Source organism: Mobula hypostoma, chromosome 23, assembly GCF_963921235.1.
Source record: "Mobula hypostoma chromosome 23, sMobHyp1.1, whole genome shotgun sequence".
NCBI classification, from domain to species: Eukaryota; Metazoa; Chordata; class Chondrichthyes; order Myliobatiformes; family Myliobatidae; genus Mobula; species Mobula hypostoma.
The window spans coordinates 51,252,029-51,277,537 of NC_086119.1; the positions used below are offsets into that span (position 1 = coordinate 51,252,029).

General features: G+C 44.7%; 1 protein-coding gene across 4 annotated transcripts in view; it reads right to left on the reverse strand.

Annotated features, from left to right (window-relative positions):
• LOC134336891 (protein spinster homolog 1-like) overlaps window positions 1–3,985 on the reverse strand; it is a 104,014-nt gene extending 100,029 nt beyond the window's left edge. For all 4 annotated transcript variants that reach the window (XM_063031503.1, XM_063031502.1, XM_063031501.1 and 1 more), the window contains exon 1: window positions 3,435–3,985. In XM_063031503.1, the coding sequence (XP_062887573.1) occupies window positions 3,435–3,579 (145 nt within the window). In that variant the 5' untranslated portion in view covers window positions 3,580–3,985. The remainder of the gene's footprint in view (window positions 1–3,434) is intronic.
• Between the last annotated feature and the right edge of the window lie 21,524 nt (window positions 3,986–25,509).

Consider the following 25,509-nt stretch of genomic DNA (forward strand, 5'->3'; position numbering starts at 1 on the left):
TGGCATCAACACAGTTGCAGATATGAAATGTTGCTGCTCACAGTCAGGGACTTTTTTTAAAAGAATAGTACCACCAATTCATACCAGATATACTTGTTATACGTAATTGGATGGTCTGGCTCTGCTATCTTTGACTGCAAAGGGACTGGAGGAATTAGAGGAAACACTTCTTTGGCTAATTTGGCAATTCCAAAAAAAAAACTTGCTCCAGTTCTCCATTGTTAGTCTCTTCCTAAACTATCCATAATGCCACTTAGGAGGGCCTCGGGTTGATATTTCTATACTCAAGCTAAGCACGAATTAGAACAACCTATCTACTTTTTCATAATCCTCTCTGGTTCAAGAGCCCATTGGTTGAGGGGTAATATCTGTCCCTGAACCAAGTGATGTGGGTCTTGAGGCTCCCGTACCTTCTTCCTGATGGCAGCAGCAAGAAGAGAGCATGGCCTGGGTGGTGGGGGTCCTCAGCATTGCATGCTCCTTTCCTGTGACAGCATTCTGCATAGATGAATGATGGGGGAGGCTTAACCATAATGAACTGGGCTGTATCAACTACTTTTTGTAAGCTTTTCTGTATAAGTGATGTTTCCACATCAGACGGCGACGCAAACAGTCAATATACTCTTCAGAATACATCTATAAAAATTTGTCGAAGTTTTAGATGTCATGCCAAATCTTCACAAACTTCTAAGGAAGCAGAGGTGCTGCCATGCTTTCTTCATAATGGACAGATCTTCTGAAATGATAACACTGAGTTATTTAAAGTTGCTGACTCACTCCACCTCTAATCTCCAAAGAGGGCTGGTTCAAGAACCTCTGGTTTCCTCCTCCTGAAGTCAATATCATCTCTTTAGTCTTGCTAACAGCGAGAGATTGTTGCACCAATCAGCCAGATTTTGAATCTCCTTCCTATATGCTGATAAGCTCCTGCCTTTAAAACAACTCTGAACATTATGCCACTTGCTCACTTGAGCAAGCTTTAAGGTAGAAGTTACAGATGTTAACCTTTGCCTGGCGAAATTCATGAGAAAATCCTTAGAATATTAAATTGATTTGAGGGTTATTTATTAATTAAAAGTATTGGCGGAGAAGGGAGAGTTGATCGTTTGCTGACTTTCCACCTGAAGGTAATGGGCAATCAGGGGAGATCCATCAATGGAAAGGTGGAAATGGAGATTATGAATTTTTCCAATTACTGTAGGGCAAAATAACATTGAACACACTAAAGTCCTGAAGAAGGGTCTTGCCCCAAGACGTCAACTGTTACTCTTTTCCATGGATGCTGCCTGACCTGCTGAGTTCCTCCAGCGTTTTGTGTGTGTTGCTTTAGACCTTCAGCACCTGCGGATTTTCTCATGTTTGTGATCGAACACACTACTATCTTTCAAGGAAACTTTCCTTCAGCTGCCCCTCTGAGCAGACACTTGCCAAGCAAAGCTGCAGGCAAGAATGTTGCAGCGAATCTGATAGCTTAAAGTAGAGCATCCCAAACATTTAGGTGGGGAGGGGGGGTCATTTTCAACTTGGAGCAGAAGACTAAAGGTTGAAATTATTGGCACCATCTCCATGTGCACGACATCCCAGCACAGAGGGGCTGTGGCCATGGGTACTGACATCAGATGGCATGGAATGCCCATTTGATTTCACATGCACAAAAATCTAAAGCTTGAAATAGTGTAGTCTTTGCACAGCAAAGATGGTCTTAGCCAAAAGGTTCTGACCTGCTTTAGTCTCAATAAAAGTGCTCTACTCTTCAGCAGCAACTCTTTGTCTATCTATTGCCATATAGAAGGTGCCTTTACCTCCCCGTGAAATGGATCAATCCCACTACTAACTCTAGTCATTGGCTTGACCGGTGCTCTTCCACAAAAGCTGAATGCACACCTGTGCAACCACTGCCTTTTCCTCAGGGACCTAGAGAATGCTAAGAGCAAGAAGGAGGAACCAGCAAGCCACACATCCACACCAACAATTGATGGGGTTCAGATTCCTTAATGATGGCAAGAGAATTTGAATTCAGGTTCTTTTTTTTTATCTGGATTACAATCAGTCGAGGTGATCGTGCTGTTCTCTAATCTAAAAACTCCATTAATTTACATTTGTCATTTAGGAAATGAATCCTATCATCCTGATATCATCTGGCCAGATATGACTGCCATATCACATAAAGTCTAGTCATCTCCTAATTGCCCTGGGAAATGACTTAAAACCCTACTTGTTTACATCAAAATGCTACCGAGGATGAGGAGTAAAACACATTCTTCGTGTGATGATAAAATCCTGAGAGCAAACAAAAAATACACCACATAATAATGCCACAATGGAAAATAAGTGTAGTCGTTTGGCTACGGTAGCACACTTCCACAATCTAGTAAGTATCATTCACCACTTAATTCCCCAAATTATTCAGTAGCAGGTTTACTCATATCAAATCTTTGATCATTGTGATAGGTCTCGGACGTTCTTCACTGCTGCACGGGAGAGTCAAACCAGCTTTTCTGATCAGTACTTTGAAGTGGGGCTTGAACGTGAGCTCTCGGGAGATGAGAACTTACAGAAGGAAGAACGCCGGGGCTGACATTGCTGGGCACTAACAGTACCTTACAGCTTGAGAAATATGAAGAAGTATTTCAATTCCATCCACAGATCAAAGATGTCTATGACACTAACCCCGAATGCTGTTCTTTTACTATTTAAGATTTTCCCTTCGAGTAAATTTGTAAACTAGTGCGTACCACTTTGGAGCCATAAAGGAAACAGCAGTCTGTATCAGGTAAAATCTTTTGAAGATGGTATAGGTGCCCTTTGATGACGTTACTGAAAATCAGAGACATTTTTCTCATCCTGTAGAAACAGTAAGCCTTTCACGTTCACGGCCAAGCAAGGATAAATAATTTGAGATTTCAGGTCATAGAATGAATGAATTTACAACTACACAGGTCTCCAGCCCACAGTTAGGCCACTTGCTAAAAACTGTGCAGTGGTACTTTTACCAGTATTGTCACGCCAAGTTGCATTTGCCACAGTCACAAATGATAACGAGAGAAGGGAGCTTCCAACCACCGATACTGTGCCAGTTCCAGATAACCAGAGGGTAATAACGCTTTTTTAATCATCTATTCCTCAGTCCTTTCAGCAATGCCTCAAATACTATATCCGCTTATTCTTATCCTTTCTGCTAAGGGGAGAATAAAGAGTAGGCAGGGGATTGAACCCCGGTCTTCCTTCTCCCGTCCCAAAACCAGTCTCCTCAAATACTGCCCCGGAGTCCCAGAGCCAAGTCCTGAGACGTGAGCAGGTACGCGGCTCTGTGAAACACTTTACTCTCTCCAGCCCCGTGTTCGCTTGGTTGGGAAGCGGGGCTGATCAGAAGCGGTAGACTTGGAATTGTCCTCCCAGCGCGGTATGGGACGGAGCGGCCAGCTCTCACTCACCTGCAATGAGGTATCGATCCATAAAGTTCAGCAGGTTGATAACCAACAGGATACCGATGGCGAGGTAGGACCTGGCAGCAGACACGTTGACTCGGCCCCTGTCCTGCTGGGTGATAGACTCGGAGTTCTCGTCCACGTTCGCCATCAGCGCCGCTTCGGAGGAGAGAAGGCTTTGCTATAAGTTCTAGTACAGTAATACCAGCGGCAGAAGTTTCTCTCGGCGACTAGGCAAACACTGACCCTGTTCAGACCTCGTGCTTTTATGCACTGAGGCAGTCCCGCACAGTTCTCAGCTGAAGATTGCATCTCCCGGTGTGGTTACAGCGCTACTCGAGTCTGTTCAACCCCTCCATTTTATGTCACAGACACCGAGCGCCACTCCCACTCCTGCAAATTCTTTTTTCGTCCAGTTCTAATTCAATCTACTATCTTATTGGACTCCTCGCCTCAGTCGGTTATTCCGTTACTCAAACTTTAGCATTTCTTTGCTGCACTGTCTCTTTGCACAGTCCTGTCGTCTTATTCTCGCTGTTGTTCTTATTGTTATTTTCATTACTATCGTGTATACCGTTTACTCTGTGTGCTTTATGTCTGCGGGGTATTTCAGCGCACCCTGCTGTATGTGACGAGAAACTAATTGTAATCTCTGAATTCGCCACTTCCAGACACACACGACCGACTGTGTGAAAGTAAAATTGCCTCATCAATAAACAAGGATACAATTTCTCCTAAACGTATTGTAGCTACACAAAAGTTGGGAATGTTGTGGATAGTGTGGAGGGCTGTCTGAGGTTACAGCGGGACATTGACAGGATGCAAAACTCGGCTGAGAAGTGGCAGATGGAATTCAACCCAGATAAGTGTGAAGTGGTTCATTTTGGTAGGTCAAATATGATGGCAGAAATACAGCATTAGTGATAAGACTCTCAGCAGTGTGGAGGATCAGAGGGATCTTGGGGTCCGAGTCCATAGGACACTCAAAGCTGCTACGCAGGTTGACTCTGTGGTTAAGAAGGCATACGGTGCATTGGCCTTCATCAACCCTGGGATTGAGTTTAAGAGCCGAGTGGTAATGGTAATGCAGCTATATGGTCAGACCCCACTTGGAGTACTGTGCTAAATTCTGGTCGCCTCACTACAGGAAGGATGTGGAAACCATAGAAAGGGTGCAGAGGAGATTTACAAGGATGTTTCCTGGATTGGGGAGCATGGCTTATGAGAATAGATTGAGTGAACTTGGCCTTTTCTCCTTGGAGCGATGGAGGATGAGAGGTGACCTGATAGAGGTGTATAAGATGATGAGAGGCATTGTGGATAGTCAGAGGCTTTTTCCCAGGGCTGAAATGGCTAGCACGAGAGGGCACAGTTTTAAGGTGCTTGGAAGTAGGTACAGAGGAGATGTCAGCGATAAGTTTTTTACGCAGAGAGTGGTGAGTGTGTGGAATGGGCTGCCGGCAACAGTGGTGAAGGCAGAAACGACAGGGTCTTTTAAGAGACTCCTTATGGAGCTTAGAAAAATAGAGGGCTATGGGTAAGCCTAGGTAGTTTGGCACAGGTTTGTGGGCCGAAGGGCCTGTGTTGTGCTGTAGGCTTTCTAAGTTTCTTTGGCTTTCTCTCATCAATCAACATTGGTCCGAATGCCGCGTGTCTCTCCCTATTATTCTATGTAGACTTCATAGAACGTAGAACAGTACAGCACAGGAGCAGGCCACTCGGCCCAGAGTTGTGCCGAACCAGCTGAAAAGCAAATCAAAAACACCGGAACACTAATCCCTTCTACCTACACCACGTCCATATCCCTCCATCTTCCTAACATCCATGTGCCTATTCAAACGTCTCTTAAAAGCCTCCAATCTATTTGCCTCTGTCACCATACCAGACAGCGCATTCCAGGCATCCAAACCTCTCTAAGTTAAAAGCTTACCCATCACATCCCCCTTGAACCTAACCCTTCTCACCTTCCCACTGGCAACTTTGATCTGTATCTGTAACCTACGCCTCACTGCAGCTGTCTTCTCACCTTTCCGGTTCCAGTAAATGGTCCTCGATGTGAAATGTTGACTGTTTCTCTTCCCGCTGTGGTTGCTGGTTCTGTTGAACACTTCCAGCATTCTGCTTTTGTTCTGGATTTCCGGCACCTGCATATTTTCTCTCCAAGCCTATGAATGTCTGAAAGATGGTGGTCAGGTGGAATTTGTGAAGAGTGTCCATGGAAGCTTCCTGAGTCAAAACATAGAAGAAGGGTGGAATACTGGACTTCCCTTTAGATAGATAGATAGATATACTTTATTGATCTGAGGGAAATTGGGTTTCGTTACAGCCGCACCAGCCAAGAATAGAGTATAAATATAGCAATACAAAAACCACAAACAATCAAACAACAAAATGCAAACTATGCCAGATGGAAAATAAGTCCAGGACCAGCCTATTGGCTCAGGGTGTCTGACCTTCCATGGGAGGAGCTGCAAGTTCGATGGCTACAGGCAGGAACGACCTCCCGTGCCGCCCAGTGTTGTATCTTGGTGGAATATGGCCGAAGTCCAACAGTAAAAAGTTCAATATCCAGTCTACAAACACGTTCCTCGATCGTAATATGACCCGGATTCCACCATCCGTTGTTAACCAGAACAGTAAGCACCCAACTCCTTTATGCTTACCGCTCTCAGTGCACTTCTGGTCAGCCCGAATGGTCTGGAAGCCGTCCATGGAGAAGTTTTGATCGGGTATGTCCTCGTGCAGCCCCGTTCCAGTAAAACACATAACACTGCACTCCCAAAATGTTCTCTGACGCCTGGCTAGCGCCGTGAACTCGTCCATTTTATTACCCACCAAACTCCTCTTCTCCATAAGTCTCTGTTGTCTCGACCTGGTCCTCTTTCCTCGAGAAAGAGGCAGGGTGATTCGCAGAAGTAGCAGGCAGGGAGCACTTCGGCTGTAGTGACCATAATCTATTAGCTTTCAGACAGAGATGAAAAAGGATATGACAGGTTCACATGTTAGGGACATGGCTAATTTTGTGGGATTCAGCAGGATATAGCAGAGAGTGATTGACCAAGCCTGCCTTAGGAGAAATGTATGAATGGCAAGTGGGAGACAGTAGTTTGGCGATATTATGAGTCCAGAAGCAACATGTGAGTGAAGAGAAATTCTGGCTGATGAGAGATATTGTGGCTCTAAGGAAGAAAAAGAATAAAGTATGCATTTAGGTTAGGAAGTCAGGAAGGAGTGAATCCCTTGATTACTCTAAAGAAAAATCATATACAATTCAGGAGGAACCTGGCAGGTAGGGTTAAGGAAAATCCTAAGAAGTTCTATAACTATTTTAAGAAGAGTGACTAGGGAGAGAATAGTTCCCCTTACAGATCAGCAGGGCTGCCTTTGCCTCAAGACACAGAAAATGTGTGGGATTTTCAACAACTATTTCCCATTAGAATTTACGGAAAGTGAAAGTCATGGTTCCTCATGAGATAAGAGAGAAATGGAGATACTTGAGGATATTCATATTATCCGGGAAAGGGTATTCACAGTCTTACCATGTGTTAAAGTGAATTGATCCCCAGGGCATCCTTAGACTTTGTGGGAGGCTAGAAAAGCCATTGCAGAGGCTCTAGTGGAAATATTTCATCTTTATCCACTGAAGCGTGGAAGGTGGTTAATGTTGTCGTTTTGTTTTATGGGATAGCAAGGAGAAGCCAGGAAACAATAGGCCAGTCAGCCCGACATAGTGGGGAAGTTCTGAGGGGCAGGATCTACAAATATTGGGATAGGGTGTGGCTTTGTACATAGAAAGATGGTGCTTGACTAACTTGTTAAGAGCTTTTTGAAGGGGTAGAGGAGTGGATGTTAACTATCTGGATTTCAGCAAGACTTTTGACAAGGTCCTGTTAGGTAAGTGAGTCTGGAAAGTTAAGTTTCATGGAATCCAGGGTGAGCTAGTTAGGGGTTGAGAGGTAGGAAGTGGTCAAAGGTTCTTTCTTGGAAATGAAACCGGTTCCTGGAGATGTGCCACGGAGGCCAGATTTGGGGTCACTGTTTTTATTATTTATGTAAATGATTGGGTGTGAATGCAGAAACTTTATCAGCAAATTTGCAAATGATATCAGGAGTTATTGTAGATAATGAAGAAGGGGTAAGAAATTGAAAATAGTTTGAGCCCAAAATATCAACTGTTTATTCATTTCCACAGATGCTGCCTGACCTACTGAGTTCCTTCAGCGTGTGTTGCTTTGGATTTCAATAAAGAGAAAGTCAAACTAGCATAGGACTTATGCTATAAATGGTAAGGCACTGGGGAGTATAATGGAATAGAGGGGCCTTGGAATACAAGTGCCCAGCAATTGAAAGCAGCTTTGTGATGAAAAAGGCATTTAGATGCTGGCCTTCATCAGTCAGGACACTGTGTATGGTAATTGGGACATTACGTTGCAGTTGTCTACATCATTGGTGAGGCTGCACTTAGAGTGTTACCCAATTACGGAAAAGATGTGGTTAAAGTGGAAAGAGTGCAGAGAGCATTTATATAGATGTTGGCAGGACAGGAGAATCTGAGTTATTGCGAGAGGTTAGCTAGGCTACATCTTTATTCCTTAAAAGGTGGGAGAATGAGGGGTCATGTAGAAGTGTTTAAAACTATGAGAGGTATAGATAAGATGTCTCTTATAATTTTAAACACATATATATTTATGGCTAGGAAAGATGGGGCCAGAGGTTTTTGTAGATCTAGGTGACTTTTTCTAGATCATCCAAGAAACTGCTTATTCTTCCTTTCTTGTGTGTTTCTTTTCCTTTCAAGATGGTTGGGCTGTCAGAGCCCGTGATCTACAGTTCAAACTACTGTTCTCTGCAAGCGGTGGATAGTCACACCAGCCGGGCGGCCTGGCATTTCGACATCTCCAGGACCATCCTGGAAGACGTTCGCCTTCGGAGGAAGGGCCCATATACGACACGTTTCCTCACCGATTTCGATGACTGAAACATCAAGACAGCAGATAGTGTGTGCTGCTGTTGGAAGAAGGCCTCTATACTCGAGTGATCTCTCTCTCTCTCTCAATGGAGGGGGAGAGTCTGTCGGTCTCTGAGTCGGGTGGGGGGGGAGACTTGGAGAAGTGACACGGAAAATTGTAACAACAGAACAGCGAGCTGCTGGTCTTCCGCTCTTATTGTTGTAGGAGCATCCTCTCACTCCCTTGCTGGTGAGAGAGAGCCTGTCTGAGAAACCAAGGGTTATGGACTGTAGTTTTGATGGACTCAAAATCAAGGACTCTTTGGGGGCTTTTGCTATTGCTTGCATGGTGGGGTGGAGTGGGGTGTGGGAAGGTGATGCTCCTGCTGGTGCAAGTGGGGGGGAGGGGGAGGGGAGGGGGGAGGGGAGGGGGGAGGGGAGGAGAGGGGGAGGGGAGGGGGAGGGAGAGGAGGAGGAGAGGGATAGGGGGATGGAGAGGGAGAGGGTGATGGGGAGGGAGAGGGGAGGGTTGATGCTTCCCCTGCTGCTTGAGTGTGGGAGGAGGGAAGTGAGGCTTTGGGGTCTGATATTACTATCATTCATTCTTTGGGGTTTCTTGTTTCATGGATGTCTCTTAAAAAGAGTAAGAGTAAGGTTGTATACTGTGTATATTTTCTGATGTTAAACTGAACCATTTAATAGTCGTTTCTCCAGAACTAGGAGCATAGGTTTAGGATGAGAAGGGAAAGACTTAAAATGGGTCCAATGGACAGCTTTCTCACATAGAGGAAAGAGGTGCCAGAGGAAGTGATTGAGGGAGATACAACAGTATCATTTAACAAGAACTTGGATAGGTATGTAGAGGGTGGGGCTTGGAGGAATATGGGCTCAGCTTAGGAAATCAGGGTAACTGGGTGGTCACTGTGGTTGCCATGGACTGGATGGGCTGAAAAGCCTGTATCCATGCTGTACTGTTCTATGACTCTACGGCCTCTGTGCTTTTCCCTTTACCTCCCTCTGCAACCAAAGATACATTCCATCCAAACCAGGAGATCTATCCACTTTAAGTATAGCTAACCTTCCTAGTACATAGTGTATAAATTTTTAGCTCATCAAAAACCTCAACAACTGTATTGTTCGCTGTGACTCCAACAGCACCTTCCTTCATTGTGAAGCCTGATGTAAAGTTCTCATTCCGTCCATTAGTTATTTATCCTCTGCCTTCGGAGTTAGATCTCCCCACTGGTCTCTGATTGGTTCCAACTCTTCCCCTTCCCGACCCATTGAATATATTTAGACTCCCTTTCTATTTGCTGACAGTCTTTTCTCATGCTTTCTCATTGATATTCATATTTTCTTTTTCTCACTTCCTCTAGGAACTTCTACACTCTGAGATGACAAAATCACCACAGCAGTTAGCACTTCTGCCTCACAGTTCCAGCTAACCAGGTTTGGTCCCGATCTTGGCTACCACCTCTCTGCAGCTTGTGCATTCTCTGTGACTTCCACCTTCTCTCACATCCCAAATATGTGTTGACTACTGTGAATTTTCTCTGATGTTAGATGGATGGCATGAAAGTCAGGAGATTTGGGGGGAATTGATGGGGATGCAAGAGAAGAGATGAGACTATTGTTAATAGACAGCTGAGTATGATGTGTTGGAGGGACAGTCCCTACTGAGACTCTACCTGGCTGGTTAGCATTTTTATTGCCTCTGTCACAAGCTCCTTTTTCCTGCCGTATTTTCTTGTCGTGACTTTCAGGTCACTCAGAAGTCTCTGGCTTTCACTTTCATTTCCTTTTTCCTCATGTGTAAATATCTACATTGTAACTAGGAACACACACAAGGTGCTGGAGGAACTCAGTAAGTCAGACAGCATCTATGGACAGGAATAAACAGTCATCTTTAATCAGAACTGGGAAAGAAGAGGGTGAGGGATGGGAAAGCCAGAATAAGAAGGTAAGGGAAGGGAAAGGAGTACAAGCTGGCAGGTGATAGGTGAACCCCGGCAAGGGGGAAGGTGGGTGAGGTGGGATGAAGTGAAAGACTTGAGAAAAGAGGGAGGAGGCAAACCAAATGAAATATGAAGTGTTGCACCTCCAAACTGAGGGTGGCTTAGATTTGTAACTGGAATGGCTTCACCTTAAGAGCATTCTTATGAAATGCAAGATAAGAAAATCCAGCAAAATCTAGGAGTATATACCAGAAAAGAAAACTTAAATCTTTGAAAAAACGCTGTCAAGCCCAGTCAACATGAGAGTAGAGATGGTTGATTTAATATACCACCCAGAGATTGCCAGGAATATGTGTGTAAGTTAACTGTAGTATGGAAGAACAGACAGGTATGGTAGAGAAAATCCACAGATCCCAGGAGGTAGGAGAAATAAATACAATTTTTAGCAAATCAGAGAACAAAAATGAAAAGAAAACTGAGTTAATATCTCAAAAGTTGTAGAGGAAGTTTAATGTTGGAACAGGGAAAGATAAAGTCAAAGGGAAGACAATTGTTAGGATAAAACCAGGGTCACCATGTTGTTTCTGTCATCAGCTGATTAACGTTTTTGAGGCTAGTTAGAGAGAACAAACAAAAGACACTTAAATACAGTCAAGTGAAGGTTAAAGATGTTGCTGGAACCTAAAGCCCAAAGGAGAAATAAAAACACACACAAATTGCTGGAGGAACTCAATCAGTCAGGAAACATCCATAGAGATGAATAAGCAGTAAACATTTTGGGGTTGAAAACCTTTATTAGGACTGGAGAGGATGCAGGAAGAAGCCAGAATAAGAAGGTGGAGATGGTGGGTGGAGAAGGAGGACAATCTGGAGGGTGATAGATGAAACCAGGTGAGGAGGAAGGTGGATGGATGGGGAAGGGGGAATGACTTAAGAAGAAGTGGTAAAGGGCTGAAGAATAAATCTAATAGGAAATGACATCAGACCATGGGAGAATGGGAAGGGGGAAGGGTGATGATGGGCAAGTGAGGAGAATAGAGAGGGTAAGAGGGGAATGGGAAAAGAAAGAAGAGGGAGGAAAAAGATATCCCAGAAGTTAGAGAAATTGATGTTTATGCCATCAGGTTGGTATCTTGTTCTGACATGTTGGTCTATGCCCTTTTCCACTGTCACAATGAGGCTACATTCAGGTTGGAAGAGAAACACTTCATATTCTGCCTGGGTAGTCTCTAATCAAATGGCATAAACTTCACTTTCTTTAACTCCCGATAATTTTCCCTCCCTCCCCCCTCTTCTCTTTTCCCATTCTTCATTATGGCTCCCATCTTACCTCTTCTCTTCTCCACACCTATGCATCACCTCCCTCTGTTGCCCCTTCTTCTTCCTTTCTCCAATTGTCCACTGTCCTCTCCTATCAGATTCCTTCTCCTTCAGCCTTTTACCTCTTCCACCTATCACCTCACAGTTTCTCACTTCATTGCCCTCCCCCTTCACCTGGTTTCACCTATCACCCGCCAGTTTGTACTCCTTCACCTCCCTACACCACCTAATTCTGGCTTCTTCCACCCTCCTGCCCAGACCTGACGAAGGGTCTCAGCCCAAAATATCAACTGTTTATTCACTTCCGCTGATGCTGCCTGGCTTGTTGGGCTTCTCCAGTGCTTTGTCTATGTTCCTCAAGATCTCCAATAACGGCAGAATCTCTGTGTATAGAAGAACCTTAGAAATGCCTTGCAGAATGCCCTCCCTTAATTGTCTATACTTCTCACTACCTCAGTATAGTAGCCAGCATAATCAAAGACTGACCCACCCTGGACATTCTCTCCTCTCCCCTCTTCCGTTGAGCAGAAGACATAAAAGCTGGAAAGCATGTACCACTAGGTTCAAGGGCAGCTTCTACCCCGCTATTATAAGACTGTGAAATATTTTCCTAGTTCGATAAGACGAACTCTTGACCTCACAATCCACCTTGTCATAATCTCGCACCTTACTGCTTGCCTGCACTGCACTTTCTCTGTAGCTATGACATTTATTCTATATTGTTATTGTGTTTACCTTGTTCTACCTCAATGTATTATGTAATGACTTGACCTGTATGAACAAGTTGTAAGACAAGATTTTCATTGTATCCAAGTATGTAACAATAGTTAGTAGTAGTTGTTCCTGTTCAATGCCTTGCGGCTGGCCGGATTCAAACCCAGGACCAATCGCCTCACAGTCCGGTGTGAATGCCACTACACTACCGGCCGGCTTTGAGGTATTGTTTAGTACCTAACAATAATAAGCTAATTTTAGCCAACACAAACAGATGGTATGAATAGCCTTAATCTCTAATCTTTATTTCTATGTCTGTTCCTATTGACCTGTATTTCACAAAGTTTATACATTTTCTGTCTCTCTCTCTCTCTAATTGTTATTCTATCAACCAGATAGCTTCATAACCATGGTCTCTTTTTATTATAGATCTTATCTTTGTCCTATGCATATCTTGCCAACTTTGTGCAACTTTAGACTCCCTTCAGTTCTGACAAAGGGTTTCATGGCGAGACATTAATTCTCTTTTTCTTCACAGATGCTGCTTCACTTTCATGGAGCTTCCAGTACTTTATGTGTTCACCTCAGATCTCCAGCCTATGCATGTTCCTTTGATTTTCACACTGTACTCAGCAGTAGAGATCAGGAAATCTCTGCAAAACACCCACATATAGGATTGCCCCTGCAGATTGTGTGGAACAGAATATAGCATTAACGATAAGACTCTTGGCAGTGTGGAGGATCAGAAGGATCTTGGGGTCTGAGTCCATAGGACACTTAAAGCACCTGCGTATGTTGACTCTGTGGTTAAGAAGCCATACGGTGCATTGACCTTCGTCAATCATGGGATTGAGTTTAAGAGCCGAGAGGTAATGTTGCAGCTATATAGGACCCTGGTCAGACCCCACTGGGAGTACTGTGCTCAGTTCTGGTCGCCTCACTACAGGGAGGATGTGGAAACCATAGAAAGGGTGCAGAGGAGATTTACAAGGATGTTGCCTGAATTGGGGAGCATGCCTTGTGAGAATAGGTTGAGTGAACTTGGCCTTTTCTCCTTGGAGTGACGGAGGACGAAGGTGACCTGCTGGAGGTGTACAAGATAATAAGAGGCATCGATCGCGTGGATAGTCAGAGGCTTTTCCCCAGGGCTGAAATGGCTAGCGCAAGAGGGCATAGTTTTAAGGTGCTTGGAAGCAGGTACAGAGGAGATGTCAGAGGTAAGTTTTTTACGCAAAGAGTGGTGAGTGCGTGGAATGGGTTGCCAGTGGCGGTGGTGGAGGCAGAAATGATAGGGTCTTTTAAGAGAGCCTCTTAAACGATAGGGTATTTTAAGGATGGCTATACGGAGCTTAAAAAATAGAGGGCTATGGGTAAAGCCTAGGTAGTTCTAAGGTAGGGACATGCCCGGCACAGCTTTGTGGGCCGAAGGGCCTGTATTGTGCTGTAGGTTTTCTATGTTTCTCTGAATTGCTCCACAAAGTCATCACCCAATCTTCATTCATTTTTTTTCATTACTGGGAAGAAGCAAAACCATGAAGGTTTTGGGCCAAACTCTGAGTGTAAGTCCAAGTACCTAGAAACATACCACCAGACTCAAGCACAGCTTCTTTCCTGCTGTTATCGATTCTTGCATAGACCTCTTCTGGACCTCACAATCTGTCACCCTTCCCAAGTGCTTAAATTACTCCCCTTGTACTTTTTAAAAAGAATTAAGCTAATGACACATGGCACCTAGCAGGACAGAAAGTTTTTTTTATTGGAGAGATATATGCTACTGCATTAGCATTCTATAGCTCAGGAAAGGAAGAACTCTCAGTCCTACAGATAATAAACTGCTTAGGAATTGGTACATAAACGGTTGGACCAAAAATTAGAGCTCATGGTATCTAAGACAAGCTGGCAAATTAAGTTCAAAGTTGGCTTGGTAACAGAAGACAAAGGGTGATGGGGGAAAGTTGTTTTGTGACACAGCATTACATGTTTGTTTTAATATTCTGGTCTTCTCGAAATGAATGTTGACATTTTTTCTCCCTTAAGAGAGAGGCCAAGGGGGAAGCTGACAGAGGTATACAAAATGAGAGGTGGAGCCAAAGTAGTTAAAAAAAAATTCCCATGCCAAGGTCAAAACAAGAGGGCACAGATTTAGGGTGTGGAGAAAGAAGTTTAGTGGAGATTTGACAATAAAGATTTTTTGTCAACTGCAGTTTGGTTGGAATCTGGAACACATTGTCAGTCCTGCTGAAGGGTCTTGGCCTGAAACATCAACTGTACCTTTTTCCATAGGTGCTGCTGATTTCCTCCAGTATTTTGTGTGTGGTGCTTGGATTTCTAGCATCTGCAGATTTTCTCTTGTTTGTCAGAATGGGGTGATCAATGCAGAGAAACATCTTCAAGAAGCAGTTGAAGAAGCACCTGGACAAGCAGTTGAATTACCAAAGTACTGCAGGCTACAAACCAGGAGCTGGAAAATGGGATTAGTATGGATAGGTGCTTCCTGATCAGAATGGACATGGTGGCTCTTTGTTAATTCAATCATTCTTTTCCTCTACTACATCTCTCTCTATAACTAATTTGACACCTATTTTGTTTTCCCCCCAATATGGTGGTTTAAATTCTGCACTAGTAACATAGAGGCCTTGAATGGTCTAAAACTTTTGAGTTCAAATCCCACCTGGTCATCTGTGGAAATAAAACTCAGTTAATAATGAGGAATTTCATAAATGTACTGGTTATTAGCAATGATGGCCATAAGATTCCTTTGACCTCACTGTGTTGCCATCAGCTTGTCTTTCTATAGGCTTGCTGTATGATTCAACAATCTCTAAAGATATCTTAGTGGACAAACATTTCTATTTAAGGTCTATTTAAGAAAAAGTTGTGATTATGCCTAAGAAAGTTGTCATTTAAATATACATTACAGAAGGCTGCTAAGCCCTCTTGACATCTCTGAAGCACAACCCTGTGCGTGAATCAGACATGGAGGGAGGTTCACCTGGTACTGAAACAATTCAAAGGAGACAAACAATGACCTTGGCATTGAGAATCAATGGATAATAATGAAAAAAGAAACCTATGCTTAGCAATTTCAGTAATCTGTGTTTCCAAAAAAAACTCAGTCTTACAGCACGGGTTCTTCTGCCCAGCTGGTCCATGCTCATCCAAGGTATTCCTATTTCCCACAAATTGTTCTTGAAGCAGACATTTCTGCACTCAACCTGTCAGTATTTGCATAAACAAAACAGGACAGGGGCAACTTTCTTACAGAGAGTGGTAGGTGCTTGGGCTGTGTTACCACAGGTAGTTGTAGAAGCATGCAATTTGGTGGAGTTTAAGAGGCTTTTAGATAAACACATGAATATGAAGGGAATGGAGGGATAAAGATAGTGCACCAGAAGAGAAAATACAGTATAAATTGGCATCAGGATTGGCACAACATCACAGGCTGTTGGCCTCTCCAGTTCTGTCGTGCTCTATATTTTATGTAAGACAAATAGGACCGAAATCACCCATTTCAGGATGACAGCGGACAACTTTGGAACTCAAGGGCCTAGTGACTGAACTTCAAGATCAAGAACAGCAAAAAATTCCTGCAGCATTTCATCACAAATATTGTGAAATCCATCATCTTAAAAATAGTTTCTGAAGTTTGATATTCATTATTGGACATCTATAGTAACTTGAGAGATGTATTTGGAGCTCTGTCTAATTTCTGCTCTGCCTTTCTGTGCAGTCAAGCCTTTTAAAGAAAGATTTTAATAAAAGGGAAATCAAAAGGCCAATTTACAGTTATGTTTGAAATTGGATTCAGCAGCATTTTGTCTAAAGATTGAGAGAGAGAGAGAAAAGATAGGTTTGGACTGATAGTCATAGTCATAGACATACTTTATTGATCCCGGGGGAAATTGTTTTTCATAGAACATAGAACATAGAATAGTACAGCACAGTACAGGCCCTTCGGCCCACAATGTTGTGCCGACCCTCAAACCCTGCCTCCCGTATAAGCCTAAACAACAGGAATTCTGCAGATGCTGGAAATTCAAGCAACATACATCAAAGTTGCTGGTGAACGCAGCAGGCCAAGCAGCATCTATAGGAAGAGGCGCAGTCGACGTTTCAGGCCGAGACCCTTCGTCAGGACTAACTGAAGGAAGAGTGAGTAAGGGATTTGAAAGCTGGAGGGGGAGGGGGAGATGCAAAATGATAGGAGAAGACAGGAGGGGGAGGGATGGAGCCGAGAGCTGGACAGGTGATAGGCAGAAGGGGATACGAGAGGATCATGGGACAGGAGGCCTAGGGAGAAAGACGGGGGGGGGGTGACCCAGAGGATGGGCAAGAGGTATATTCAGAGGGACAGAGGGAGAAAAAGGAGAGTGAGAGAAAGAATGTGTGCATAAAAAGGAGTAACAGCTGGGGTACGAGGGGGAGGTGGGGCCTAGCGGAAGTTAGAGAAGTCAATGTTCATGCCATCAGGTTGGAGGCTACCCAGACGGAATATAAGGTGTTGTTCCTCCAACCTGAGTGTGGCTTCATCTTTACAGTAGAGGAGGCCGTGGATAGACATGTCAGAATGGGAATGGGATGTGGAATTAAAATGTGTGGCCACTGGGAGATCCTGCTTTCTCTGGCGGACAGAGCGTAGATGTTCAGCAAAGCGGTCTCCCAGTCTGCGTCGGGTCTCACCAATATATAAAAGGCCACATCGGGAGCACCGGACGCAGTATATCACCCCAGTCGACTCACAGGTGAAGTGTTGCCTCACCTGGAAGGACTGTTTGGGGCCCTGAATGGTGGTAAGGGAGGAAGTGTAAGGGCATGTGTAGCACTTGTTCCGCTTACACGGATAAGTGCCAGGAGGGAGATCAGTGGGGAGGGATGGGGGGGACGAATGGACAAGGGAGTTGTGTAGGGAGCGATCCCTGCGGAATGCAGAGAGAGGGGGGGAGGGAAAGATGTGCTTAGTGGTGGGATCCCGTTGGAGGTGGCGGAAGTTACGGAGAATAATATGTTGGACCCGGAGGCTGGTGGGGTGGTAGCTGAGGACCAGGGGAACCCTATTCCTAGTGGGGTGGTGGGAGGATGGAGTGAGAGCAGATGTACGTGAAATGGAGGAGATGCGTTTAAGAGCAGAGTTGATAGTGGAGGAAGGGAAGCCCCTTTCTTTAAAAAATGAAGACATCTCCCTCGTCCTAGAATGAAAAGCCTCATCCTGAGAGCAGATGCGGCGGAGACGGAGGAATTGCGAGAAGCATCCACCACTGACTCAGGCAGTGCATTCCACGCACCAACCACTCTCTGAGTAAAAAACCTTTCTCTAATATCCCCCTTGAACTTCCCACCCCTTACCTTAAAGCCATGTCCTCTTGTATTGAGCAGTGGTGCCCTGGGGAAGAGGCGCTGGCTATCCACTCTATCTATTCCTCTTATTATCTTGTACACCTCTATCATGTCTCCTCTCATCTTCCTTCTCTCCAAAGAGTAAAGCCCTAGCTCCCTTAATCTCTGATCATAATGCATACTTTCTAAACCAGGCAGCATCCTGGTAAATCTCCTCTGTACCCTTTCCAATGCTTCCACATCCTTCCTATAGTGAGGTGACCATAATTTCGTTACAGTTGCACCATAAATAATAAATAGTAATAAAACCATAAATAGTTAAATAGTAATATGTAAATTATGCCAGTAAATTATGAAATAAGTCCAGGACCAGCCTATTGGCTCAGGGTGTCTGACCCTCCAAGGGAGGAGTTGTAAAATTTGATGGCCACAGGCAGGAATGACTTCCTATGACGCTCTGTGTTGCATCTCGGTGGAATAAGTCTCTGGCTGAATGTACTCCTGTGCCCACCCAGTACATTTTGTAGTGGATGGGAGACATTGTCCAAGATGGCATGCAACTTAGACAGCATCCTCTTTTCAGACACCACCGTGAGAGAGTCCAGTTCCATCCCCACAACATCACTGGCCTTACGAATGAGTTTGTTGATTCTGTTGGTGTCTGCTACCCTCAGCCTGCTGCCCCAGCACACAACAGCAAACATGATAGCACTGGCCACCACAGACTCGTAGAACATCCTCAGCATCGTCCGGCAGATGTTAAAGGACCTCAGTCTCCTCAGGAAATAGAGATGGCTCTGACCCTTCTTGTAGACAGCCTCAGGGTTCTTTGACCAGTCCAGTTTATTGTCAATTCGTATCCACAGGTATTTGTAATCCTCCACCATGTCCACACTGACCCCCTGGATGGAAACAAGGGACACCGGTACCTTAGCTCTCCTCAGGTCTACCACCAGCTCCTTAGTCTTTTTCACATCAAGCTGCAGATAATTCTGCTCACACCATGTGACAAAGTTCCCTACCGTAGCCCTGTACTCAGCCTCATCTCCCTTGCTGGTGCATCCAACTATGGCAGAGTCATCCGAAAACTTCTGAAGATGACAAGACTCTGTGCAGTAGTTGAAGTCCAAGGTGTAAATGGACTTCAGGGAGATAGTGGTGAAAACACCAATGTCTAAAACAGAAATTGGTGAGCATCAGGATGCATCACTAATCAATGTGCCTGTTTATCAGTGAATGATTCAGAGATTGCATCCATTTAGTAGTTACATGCTTTGCAAATCAATGTGTGTATCTAGACAGTTAATGGATTGATGATTTATTTTTATTTATTGAGATACAGTACGGAGTAGTCCCTCCATCCCTTCGAGCTTCGCCACCCAGCAACCCCCAATTTAACCACAGCCTAATCACCGGACAATTTACAATGACCAATTAACCTACCAACTGGTACGTCTTTGTATTGTGGGAAGAAACCAGAGCACCCAGAGGAAACCCACATGGTCATGGGGAGAACGTACGAACTCCTTACAGACTGTGTCTTTAGAGATTACTCAAATTGCAGCCCTTAAAATACCACATTCTCACCAAATTTGCTAGTTAGTTTTCTGACTTTATTCCGCCTTTTCCACTTACCAGCTTTCACAACTCTTTTAGATCACTCTTTGTTCTGAGAAGCTTAAATCTCCCTCAAGGCTCATACTTCTGACATGCCGTTAACCTTAGCCCTATCCTGCACATTTCCAACATCAGAATGTCTCATTTCATAATGACTCAATGATTTAAACAAGCAAATAAGACTGAAATACTGCCTGTTCTCTGTGGTGGTTCTGACCTTTCTTGGTGCACCAATCACCTCCGGCTTTTATCTCACCATTAACCCTCTTCTCTCTATATTGACCATCTCCTCTGCGATCCGATTTCTGAATGGACATTGAACCCATGAACACTACCTCACTACTTATTTATTTCTGTTTTTGCACTACTTCTTTAATTCAACTATTTAATTCAGTTTTTTCTATATTATTTATCATGTATTGTATTGTACTGCTGCTGTAAACTTAACAACTTTCACAACACGTACCAGTGATATTAAACCTGAATCTGATTCCTCTTCACTCTCATTCCTGATACAGGGTTTCAGCTCGAACATAAGGAATTCCTTTTCCCCCAGAGATGCTGCTCGACCCACTCAGTTCATCAAACAGATACAGTGGCATGCAAAAGTTTGGACACCCTGCATGTTCAATACTTAGTAACACCCCCTTTGGCAAGTATCACAGCTTGTAAATGCTTTTTGTAGCCAGCTAAGAGTCTTTCAATTCTGGTTTGGCGGATTTTCGCCCGTTCTTCCTTGCAAAAGGCTTCTAGTTCTGTGAGATTCTTGGGTCATCTTGCATGCACTGCTCTTTTGAGGTCTATCCACGGATTCTCGATGATGTTTAGGTCAGGGGACTGTGAGGGCCATGAAAAAATCTTCAGCTTGTGCCTCTTGAGGTAGTCCATTGTGGATTTTGAGGTCTGTTTAGGTTCATTATCCTGTTGTAGAAGCCATCCTCTTTTCATCTTCGGCTTTTTTTTACAGACGGTATGATGTTTGCTTCCAGCATTTGCTGGTAGTTAATTGAATTCATTCTTCCCTCGACCAGTAAATGTTCCCCGTGCCACTGGCTGCAACACAAGCCCAAAGCATGATCGATCCACCCCCTTGCTTAGCAGTTGGAGAGGGGTTCTTTTCATGAAATTCTGCACCCTTTTCTCTCCAAACATACCTTTGCTCATTGCGGCCAAAAAGTTCTACTCAAAAGGTTCAAAGGAACATCAAAACAAGTCTCACACATAAAAGTTGCTGGTGAACGCAGCAGGCCAGGAAGCATCTCTAGGAAGAGGTACAGTCGACGTTTCAGGCCGAGATCCTTCGTCTAGACTAACTGAAAGAAGAGCTAGTCAGAGATTTGAAAGTGGGGGGGGGAGGGGGAGATCCAAAATAATAGGAGAAGACAGGAGGGGGAGGGATGGAGCCAAGAGCTGGAAAGTTGATTGGCAAAAGGGATATGAGAGGATCATGGGACGGGAGGCCCGGGGAGAAAGAAAGGGAGAGGGGCAAAGCCCAGAGGATGGGCAAGGAGTATAGTGAGAGGGACAGAGGGAGAAAAAGGAGAGAGAGAGAAAGAATATATAATATATATATATATATATATATATATATATAATATATAATAAATTAAATAAATAACGGATGGGGTATGAGGGGGAGGAGGGGCATTAACGGAAGTTAGAGAAGTCAATGTTCATGCCATCAGGATGGAAGCTACCCAGACGGAATATAAGGTAGTGTTCCTCCAACCTGAGTGTGGCTTCATCTTGACAGTAGAGGAGGCCGTGGATAGACATGTCAGAATGGGAATGGGACGTGGAATTAAAATGTGTGGCCACTGGGAGATTCTGCTTTCTCTGGCGGACAGAGCGTAAGTGTTCAGCAAAACGGTCTCCCAGTCTGCGCCAGGTCTCGCCAATATATAGAAGGCCACATCGGGAGCACTGGACGCAGTATATCACCCCAGCCGACTCACAAGTGAAGTGTCGCCTCACCTGGAAGAACTGTCTGGGACCCTGAAGGGTAGTGAGGGAGGAAGTGTAAGGGCATGCGTAGCACTTGTTCCGCTTACAAGGATAAGTGCCAGGAGGGAGATCGGTGGGGAAGGATGAGGGGGACGAATGGACAGGGGGGTCCCGTAGGGAGCGATCCCTGCGGAAAGCGGGGTGGCGGGGAAGGAAAGATGTGCTTAGTGGTGGGATCCCGTTGGAGGTGGCGGAAATTACAGAGAATTATATGTTGGACCCGGAGGCTGGTGGGGTGGTAGCTGAGGACAAGAGGAACCCTATTCCTAGTGGGGTGGCGGGAGGATGGGGTGAGAGCAGATGTGCATGAAATGGGAGAGATGCGTTTGAGAGCAGAGTTGATGGTGGAGGAAGGGAAGCCCCTTTCTTTAAAAAAGGAGGACATCTCCTTCGTCCTGGAATGAAAAGCCTCATCCTGAGAGCAGATGAGGCGGAGACGGAGGAATTGCGAGAAGGGGTGGCATTTTTGCAACAGACAGAGTGAGAAGAGGAATAGTCCAGATAGCTGTGAGAGTCTGTAGGTTTATAGTAGACATCAGTAGATAAGCTGTCTCCAGAGATCGAGACAGAAAGATCTAGAAAGGGGAGGGAGGTGTCGGAAATGGACCAGGTAAACTTGAGGGAAGGGTGAAAGTTGGAGGCAAAGTTAATGAAGTCAACGAGCTCGGCATGCGTGCAGGAAGCAGTGCCAATGCAGTCGTCGATGTAGCAAAGGAAAAGTGGGGGACAGATACCAGAATAGGTTTGGAACATGGATTGTTCCACAAAACCAACAAAAAGGCAGGCATAGCTGGGACCCATACGGGTGCCCATGGCTACACCTTTAGCTCGGAGGAAGTGGGAGGAGCCAAAGGAGAAATTATTAAGAGCAAGGACTAATTCCGCTAGACGGAGCAGAGTGGAGGTAGAGGGGAACTGGTTAGGTCTGGAATCCAAAAAGAAGCGGAGAGCTTTGAGACCTTCCTGGTGGGGGATGGAAGTATATAGGGACTGGACATCCATGGTGAAAATAAAGCGGTGGGGGCCAGGGAACTTAAAATCATCGAAAAGTTTAAGAGCGTGAGAAGTGCCACGGACATAGGTAGGAAGGGATTGAACAAGGGGGGATAAAACAGTGTCAAGGTATGCAGAAACGAGTTCGGTGGGGCAGGAGCAAGCTGAGACAATAGGTCTGCCAGGACAGGCAGGTTTGTGGATCTTGGGTAGGAGGTAGAAACGGGAAGTGCGGGGTGTGGGAACTATAAGGTTGGTAGCGGCAAATGGGAGGTCCCCCGAGCGGATAAAGTTGGTGATGGTGTGAGAGACAACGGCATGGTGCTCCTTAGTGGGGTCATGATCGAGGGGTAAATAAGAGGAGGTATCCGCGAGTTGTCGCTGTGCCTCGGCAAGGTAGAGGTCAGTACGGCAGCCTACAACAGCACCCCCCTTCCCCCTTATCGGCGGGTTTTATAGTAAGGTTAGGATTGGTGCTGAGGGAGTGGAGAGCAGAGCGTTGGGAAGGAGTGAGGTTGGTGCGGTGAAGTCGAGACGGTTGATGTCTCGTCGGAAGTTAGCAATAAAGAGATCCAGAGCAGGCAGGAGACCAGAGTGGGGTGTCCATGAAGAGGAGGAGAGTTGAAGACAGGAGAAGGGGTCATCGGTGGGGGTGGGAGAGTGCTTGCCGAAGAAGTAGGCTTGAAGACGGAGCCGGCGGAAGAAGAGTTCAGCGTCATGGCGAATGCGGAACTCTCTGAGGTATGGGCGAAGGGGGATAAAGGTGAGGCCCTTACTGAGGACAGAGCGCTCTGCCGCAGACAGTTGAAGGTCTGAGGGGATGGTAAAGATCCGGCACGGATGAGAAGTAGGATCAGAGGGGGGAGGGGGAGGGAGGCTGGTGGTGTCAGTGGAGAGGGGAGGGTTGGGGTGAGAGGAAGATGGAGCCTCTGAGGTTTAGATTTAAGTTTAAATCTAAACAAGTCTGATGCATTTGGGAAACAAGTCCTGTGGACTGATGACGTTAAAATAGAACTAATAGCACGGGGGTGGATCGATCATGCTTTGGGCTTGTGTTGCAGCCAGTAGCACGGGGAACTTTTATTGGCAGAGGGAAAAATGAATTCAATTAAATACTAGCAAATTCTGGAAGCAAACATCACACCGTCTGTAAAAAAGCCAAAGATGAAAAGAAGATGACTTCTACAACAGGGTAATGATCCTAAACACACCTCAAAATCCACAATGGACTATCTCAAGGGGCGCAAGCTGAAGGTTTTTTCATGACCCTCACAGTCCCCTGACCTAAACATCATCGAGAATCTGTGGATAGACCTCAAAAGAGCAGTGCATGCAAGACGGCCCAAGAATCTCACAGAACTAGAAGCCTTTTGCAAGGAAGAATGGGCGAAAATCCCCCAAACAAGAATTGAAAGATTCTAAGCTGGCTACAAAAAGCGCTTACAAGCTGTGATACTTGCTAATAGGGGTGTAACTAGGTACTGACCATGCAGGGTGCCCAAACTTTTGCTTCAGGCCCTTTTCCTTTTTTGTTATTTTGAAACTGTAAAAGATGGAAATAAAAAAGTTTTCTTGCTTAAAATATTAAAGAAATGTGTCATCTTTACTTTATGCCTTTTGGAAATCAGGTTATCTTTTACTCGCTTAGCTATTCACAGCAACAGAAATTTTGACCAGGGGTGCCCAAACTTCGGCATGCCACTGTAGTTTAATTCAAAATGGAGGAAAATATATTTATAATTGTAGAAAGCAAAATACATTCAGAAATATTACATGCTTTGTAAGCTGTGGGAAATGTATTAACATAGTTGGTAAGAGACAATGGATGCTTTGTACTCTTTAATAGCCTTTGTTGTCTCACAGCTAATATGTCCAACCAGGCTTGACTAAAACCTGAGCTATGTAATAGTGAACTATGTACTTAAAGTAATTGAATATGTCAGAAGAAGAACTAATTGAACTCACCAGGCTGCAATTGGCTTATTAAATTCAGTTCTCATTAGCATGAGAAAGGGAGATATATATGCACCAGGAGAGAGAAGACTGAACTCAGTAACCAGCCCAAAAATTATGAGTCTGGGAAGTTTTGTTTTGTGAGGAGAGGTCTGAAAGAATATCATATTTAAGTATATAAATAAAATCACTTGATATGCTGTAGAGTCATGGAATCAATTTGTTGTTAGTGTGGCAACAGTATCCATCAAGGAGTCTATCTAAGCTAGTCCCATTTGCCTGCAATTGATCCATATTCATCTAAACCTTTTTTATCCATGTACCCATCTAAATGCCTTTTAAATATTGTAATTATACCCACCTCTACCACTTCTCCATTTATTTCTCACCTGAGTTCTCGGCTCACCCCCACCTCCCTGACACTAACTACCTACAACTTCCAACTGCCACCTGCTCTTTCCTTCCCAAAGTGAGTACCACACCAATCACCACTGCTCACCACCTTTGAGGACACTCCACCTACTCTCAAAGGCCATGTTGTTCAAAGTCTAGAACCACCACCTCCCCCAACTCCCAAACCAACCAGACCCTCTTCCAAAGGACAGCAGGAAAATTTTCCAACTCTAAACTGACTGAAGTTGACAAATCACTGTTTCCTGGTACTCCGTGGGTGGGTTGCTAGGTTCCATGCAGTTGCCCAGCAGATGGAGATAGGTTCCCCCTAAGGAAGCATTAGCATCTCAAATATTTCCTATATTCAGTGGAGACTCCAATTACATGTGTCTCTCAATGGCCATGCAACAGAGCCTGGTCACTAGATATTTTGAACTACTTCAGCTTGAGAATCCATCAAGCCCACATGGTGGTGGTGTACAATGACCATCTCACATTTTTTAAAAATTGCACACAAAAATTTCCACTCCTCAATATGAAGTTTGGGAAAGCTGGGACTCTAGTGGGCTGTCCCAGCTGTGACAAACCTGAATTTGCTCTGTAATCATAGCTCATGAAGTCAGACACTTTGACTTTGGTATTACCACTCTGTGGGCAAGGCTAAATGAAGGACAACCTCTTGTAAAAAAGCGCAAACCAGAAGAGAAATTTTGTCTTCACAGGGTGGGTTTCACCAGCAAGAATAAGATGGTCTGGCATTTCAGTGACTTCCCCTGTGTGTTCCCAACAACTCACTCTAAGGTAGAACTGGCACACTGTGCACATCCCCTACTCTTGGAAGCCATGTAAA